The sequence below is a fragment of the Manis javanica genome, chromosome 2, assembly GCF_040802235.1.
Source record: "Manis javanica isolate MJ-LG chromosome 2, MJ_LKY, whole genome shotgun sequence".
Lineage (NCBI taxonomy): Eukaryota > Metazoa > Chordata > Mammalia > Pholidota > Manidae > Manis > Manis javanica.
The window spans coordinates 223,704,959-223,711,111 of NC_133157.1; the positions used below are offsets into that span (position 1 = coordinate 223,704,959).

Consider the following 6,153-nt stretch of genomic DNA (forward strand, 5'->3'; position numbering starts at 1 on the left):
TGGAAGAGAAAATGTGTGATTTTACAGAAAACGTCAGCCCTGGGGCCAAATCCCAGGACTCATACCTCATAGCAATCATTCCCCATCATCCCTTCTATCCTCCCCTATGTGGGGGCCTCCATAGTGTCCTGGGCCTCAATTCTTACAATTCAGTTAAGGTAACTGCCACACCCTGGCCACAGGGATTGGCTCAGGTAACACAAGCCTAAGCTAATTAATACAGGTAACCCACTGGATCAAACCTTGAGACCTAGATCAAACCTTACCTGAAGCTCATAATTTCCATACCTTCCAGTTACATGAACCATTTTTAAACCTTTCATGACTTAGGCCTGCTGGAGCTGGGCCTTCTGGAGTTCTGATAACACACTGGTCTGTGCCCTTGGGAAAGCCCCTTCCCTTCTCTGGGCCTCAGTGTCCTCATCTGTCAGTGACCTCGTGGAATTTCAGCAAAGGTGAAATGATGCAGTGAATGTGAAAGGGCTCTGGACTCTACAGCGCTGTGCCTCTGGAAGGACGGTGGCTGTTCATCAGTCCCTCCTTGAAGTGCGCTCTGCCCTGGCCTTGGAGCCCCTGCTTCTAGTCCTTTGACCTTTGAAGCTTCTTCGTCTTGCTCAGCCTTCGCCCATGCTGTCCCCTCTGCTGGGAGCTGTCTCCTTAGCCTGGAGCACCTGCCCCAGTGTTCGTATGACTGGCTCCTCTTCGTTCTTCCTCTTAACACCACCTCCTCTGAGAAGCCCTCCCTAACCACCCTGTTTGAAATGGGGTCTGCCCCCATTCATTTTCTTCACAGTACTTATTGCCGTGTTTTGCTCTTTTTTTAAAACATTGTGTTTGTTTCATTATTACACATTTTGGGTCTTTGTCCCTTAGGTCAATGCTTCTCCAAGTAGTGGTGGTGAAGAAACAGCATTTTTATTTCCAGTCTGTCAAAACTTTCATAAACTGTATTAAGAATACATTTCTAGAAAAATTTCCACTTAACAAAAATTCTAAATATAAACCCCAAATTCTCATTATTACACTCTACAGTCATAAGATTACTCCGTCAGTCTGTATCCAACTTTTTGAAGTGGTGACTCTCTGTCTCTGCTGTTTCCAGGAGGGACGGGTGATCCGTCCCCACACAGCAAGCTGAACCACCAACGAGCTAATGCCTCTCAGAGGCAGTGATTAAATACTTGGCTTCCCTGTCCCTGGCTTGGGATGGCACAGAGGCACACCCCACGCTGTCTCCCCGGGCCCCCAGTGGACATAAGTTGTCCCCAGGACTAGCATGCTGTGTATCATGCCTATTATTAGCTCCCCCCGTTCTCTGCCTCACTTCTCTGCTGTGTTCCCACGTGTCACCTCCCAAATAAACCACCTGCACTTGAATCCATGTGTAGAGACTGTTTCCGGGAGAACCCAAACAATTAATATGCAATATAGCAGATACAATACCTAATGTCATTGCTGTTGCCCCATCTTGAACAAAATGCCAAAGTATTTCAAGATAACTGTGCATGTCTATAAACCAGAGAGCCGGGTCCACAGACAGAGGGGGCCTGGGGCAGGGACTGGTGTCTGACAGGGCCACCAGTGGAGGAGGGGAAGCAGGAGACACCCCTCTGGAGCCCAGAAACCTCCTTCTCCAGAGGTGAGCATTTCCTGTTACTGGCTCTCCGGCAAACCGAACAAGGCTTTGGAAAAAACATTTCTGCCCACGACTAGAAAGCTATGAATAACTCCCGGATTAGAAGAAAGGGAAGGGGGAAAGCTCTGATTCCATCTGCCCTGGAGTGAGAATGCCCCTACCAGCCCAGTGGCCTCCCCCAGCACCCCTGGAATCCAAAGGCGGAACAAGAGGAAACCTGGGCATGTGGCCATTCCCAGCCCAACAAATTCGCTCCGCCTCACAGCGGGGCGGGTGCCGGAGGCACTCCCTTCTCCCCAGAGACAGCAGCGGGCGGACCGCTGGGCAGCAGCAGTTCTGGGGACCGCCCCGCAGTACTCCACCTTAGTGTCCCTTACCCCGTCACATTCCCCACCCGACCCCCACTCACAAGGTCTCCTGCTCTCTGCCTCCACCTACATTCCTGTGCCCCCAGATGCCAGTGCCCCCCTGTCATGGAAAATGGGGAAAACCATTGAACTGGGGTCAGACACACAGTGAACCAGATCCCAGCTACTCTTTGAAGGGCTGGGAGCTGGGACCTCAGCGTCTAGGTCCGTGGGATGGGTCATCCCCAGGCAGGGCTGAGGCTAGGATCCTGAAGGGCAGGCCCTGTGGATGGAGGCCCCCCACCACCACCCTCCCCGCCCCAGTCCTCTCCTCTGGGACAGCTGCTCTCTGGCCTGTCCGGCCTGTCCTGGTTGCCATTTGATTTTACTCCTTGCATTACTATCTGAGATCCACGAGGCCCCTACCGCACCACCGCAGCCTGGCCTGCCTGGGGCAGAGCTGGGATCAGGGCCCCCCTGGAGCCAGAGGGCACCAAATGCCTGTCCGACGTGTGCAGCCAAGAGCCTGGGTGCAGAGGCAGAGGAACTCTTTATTGCCCATAGACCGCGCGGCTAGCCCAGCTCGGGCGCGCCAAGGCTGGCGGCCTTGGGCCCCGCGGGCCCCGGGAAGGCGGCGCCGGCGGCGAGCCCGGGCGCGAGCAGCACCAGGCAGGGCCCCCGGCCGGCGTCCGCGCTGGCATAGCTGAACACCAGCCGCCGCTTGCGCACAGCCGCCTGGGCCGCGGCGTGCAGGGGCCGCAGCAGCGCGGGGGGCGGCGCGCCCGGGCCGCGCAGCAGGAAGTCGAAGCCTTTGCGGTCGTGCGGGTCGTAGAAGAGCGGCCCGCGGGCCGGGTCGGGCCCCGGCGGCCAGGCGAACGGAAAGGGCAGCGTGAAGTCCTCCGTGAGCACGCGGATGGCGAAGTCGCACTCCTTGCCCAGCACGCGGTAGGCGCGCCGGATGCCGCGGAAGTGCGCCTCCCAGAGTTGCGCGTCCCCGCCGTAGATGTCCGGGAAGGGCGGCTCCTGGGGGGCGGCGGGACCTGCGGGACCGGCGGGGCGGCCGTCAGCGCGTGACCGGGGAGAGGCCACCGAGCCCGGCGGCGCCGCCGCTGGGGAACCTGTCCCCCACTCCGCCGAGCCACGGGGTGGCAGAGAGGGGCGCACGCCGGCAGCACCCGCCTTGAAGGGCCAAAGGCCCCGGAGGGTGTGGAAGAGCGTAGGCACCAAATATCTGGACCATAGTTCCAGGGAGGAGGAGCCTGGGGAGTGGCGGGGCTGGCCACGTGCAGCCTCCTGAGCAAACTGTGTCGGCTGGGGGCATCCCGCGGACCCTGGAAGGGCAGGGGGTGCGGAGGCGGCTCTCAGAGGGTAGTCCTGCTGGGCTGCGCAGAGAGCTGGACTGTGGGGGCCCAGCCTGAGGTGCCGTCAGATCCACGTACGGATGAAGCCGAGACAAGCACAGGAGAAACGCTCTGCTGGGAGGAGACCAGGGGCCAGGCCAGGCCTCCTACATGGAAGTGGAGAAGAGCCCAGGGGGACAGCTCGGTTCCCAGCCCACCCAGAGGCAGGAGCAGGCCCACAGGGGAGAGGGGGAAGACTGGAAGCAAGTGTCTGTTGGGCACCCTTCCTGGGGAGCCAGCCCAGGAGACGTGGGGAGCTCTCTACACCTCTGACCCATGGTCTTTCAGTCACACGTGGACGCCTGGGCGCCTGGTGAAATCCAGGGACGCACGTGTGTTTGAACACAGCACTGTGCACCTAGTGCGAGGCCCCTGCACCCTGGAAGTCCCTCCCCAGGCTGTGCCCCATGCCCTCATGCTGTCTGGGCTGCTGTGCCCACCTCTGGGCACCTCATCCAGGAGACACCATTCCTGCATTCGTTATCTGATGAGCATGCTTGGCTCTGGGGACCAAGGTGAGCAGAAGGGGTGTGGGCCTCCCCTTGATCCCAGGCCCAGGCAGGACAGAGACCAGCCTCGCTCGATCCTGGACAGACTGGGCAGCTTCCTGGGGACAGGCAGGACTGGGGGCATGGGAGGAGGGAGTGGATGAACCCGGACAAGGTTCTGACCATGAATTCTTAGGCCTCCTCCTGACACTACTGGGAAGGGGAGACAATATTGTCTGTTTTACTGGTGAGGATCAGACCCAGGGAAGTCAGGCCCAAACCCGACCCGACCCCCGGCTGGGTGACCACTCACTGCTATGCCACATCGTTCGGGCTCCAGTGCCTCCTTGACGATTCTCCTCCCCTTCAGCAAACACTGGTGGGGCCTCCCCAGGGGGCAGGGCAAGGGAAGAACTCAGCAGTGGGCAGCAGAGGGAGAGAGGCCAGTGACCGGAGTCCGGGCAGGCCCGGCATGAAGCCACAGAACTGGCTGAAATCACGAAGGCCGTGAGGATAGGAAGAGAAGGGGCCTGAGAAGCCCACCTGGGGCCCCCTGCCGTGGGTGTGGAGCAGGAAGAGGGGACCGTCAGCAGGTGAGGCTCACGCCCAGCCCCGGACCCGTCCTGCTGTGTGACCTTGGCAGAGGCTGCTTCCTCTCCCAAACTCTAGAGCCCCAGAGGCCACGGGCACCCCCTTCTCCATCCCTCCCCCTACCATGTGTCTCACCAGAAGTGGCTACGGGAGGAAGGGGCAGGCCTGCTGGGCTGGACTCCTCAGAGCAGGAGTAAGCCATGTGAGCAGCCTGGGGGTCAGGCTTGTTTACCTGGCTGCCCAGGAGACGGGGGGGCGGAGCCTGCTAGGTGGGGAGAGAACCTTGCATTTAAAGGGGCCCCACCTGGACTTGGGCTGGGCCGGAGTGGGGGTTGGCAGGCCCCTCGTCCAACATCCCTGCCCTCACGTGGCCTTGCCCAGGGAACCGTCACCACCCCGCCCTGCACTCAGACACCTCTGGGCTACCCCTACCAGCCGCCCAGGTTAACCGGCCCCTCTCCTGTGCTTCCCCATTTGCTCAGGTAAGTCTGGCGCCCACAGCCCCCATTCTGTATGTGCTCCCCGCTGGCCTGCCCATCCTGTGGGGATCCCGTGGGTCGGGCTAGGGGGCAGGTCCGCAGCTCCATCTTTAGCAACTCCAGTAATCCCCATTATATGGGTCAGACTGGGACCCTGGCCTCAAGGAACACCTCTAGGTTTATGTTCCCCCAAAGCAGACCCAAACACAGGCAGGAGAGGGGAGACCTCAAGAGGTGGTCCAGTGATGGCCACGGGTAGCTGGGAGGGAGAGGTCCGAAGCATGCACCCTTGGGCCCCAGCCCCAGACTGTTAAGTGAGCAAGGAACGGACTGCCATGGCGACTGAACGGTAGAGCAGTTTGTTCCCCCAGCCCCGCAGTCAGCTGACTGCTACTTAGCGAGGGAAGAAAGGGCGCCATCTAGAAGTCTGGCCTTGCATTTCACACCTCCACACCCTTGCCCTTCCCACCCTCTCCAGTACAAATTCACATGCATCCTCTGGCCCTAGCTCACCCCGCATCCTCCAGGAAGCCCTCCCTGCCTGTTCCACATGCACCCCAGAACCCCACAAGGCCTGGCTGGCCATTCTACTGGAAGTCACCTAGTCAGACTTGGCCCTACCCTTGTCTCCCATGGGTTGTCCGGTGTCCCCATGTGTCCTGGTGAGGACATCTGCGTGTCTAGGCTGCACACAGCCCCACCTCTGAGTCTAGGGCCCAACCACCCAGCCACCACCGTCTGACCAGCTCAGCCCTGCCTCCCTCCCTTAGAGTCCTCATGTCAAGTGCCCCCCTCAGGTCTAGGGAGGTGGGTGAGTGGGAAGTCAGGGAGGCCATGGCTGCTCTGGGGAGGACCAGTCTTCTCCCTGCACTGGGAGCCCCCACAGGCAGGCCTGGACACCTCCTCTGGGCCAGACCCGTGGGCATGATCAGCTCAAGCCTGGCCCCACTGGGAGGGTGGAAACCCCTCTCCAAATGAGCTGTACCCACAGGTTCCCACCACCCTCTGAAAAGTAGCCATGGGGGAGGTAGGGAAGGGCTGGGGGTTGGGAGAGAGAATAGGACATTTGCTGGCTGCTGGCTGAGCAAACCACATTACCTCCCCACCTGTAAACAGGCTGAGAACAGCCTACCTGAGGTTAAATGAGAACATTACAGAAAGGATGATATAATGTGACAAAACTGGAGATTTCAGTCAGTCGTAGAAAATTGC

The 6,153-nt window shown here is 59.7% G+C and overlaps 1 protein-coding gene across 1 annotated transcript; it reads right to left on the bottom strand.

The window, feature by feature from the left end:
• Positions 1 to 928: 928 nt before the first annotated feature.
• On the bottom strand, positions 929 to 4,695 carry C2H8orf90 (chromosome 2 C8orf90 homolog). Its single transcript, XM_073230242.1, has 2 exons — positions 4,598 to 4,695; positions 929 to 3,023 (listed from the first exon to the last, which is right to left on the bottom strand). Exons 1-2 carry the CDS (start codon positions 4,662 to 4,664, stop codon positions 2,557 to 2,559), a joined length of 534 nt encoding a protein of 177 aa, XP_073086343.1. The 5' UTR covers positions 4,665 to 4,695; the 3' UTR covers positions 929 to 2,556.
• Between the last annotated feature and the right edge of the window lie 1,458 nt (positions 4,696 to 6,153).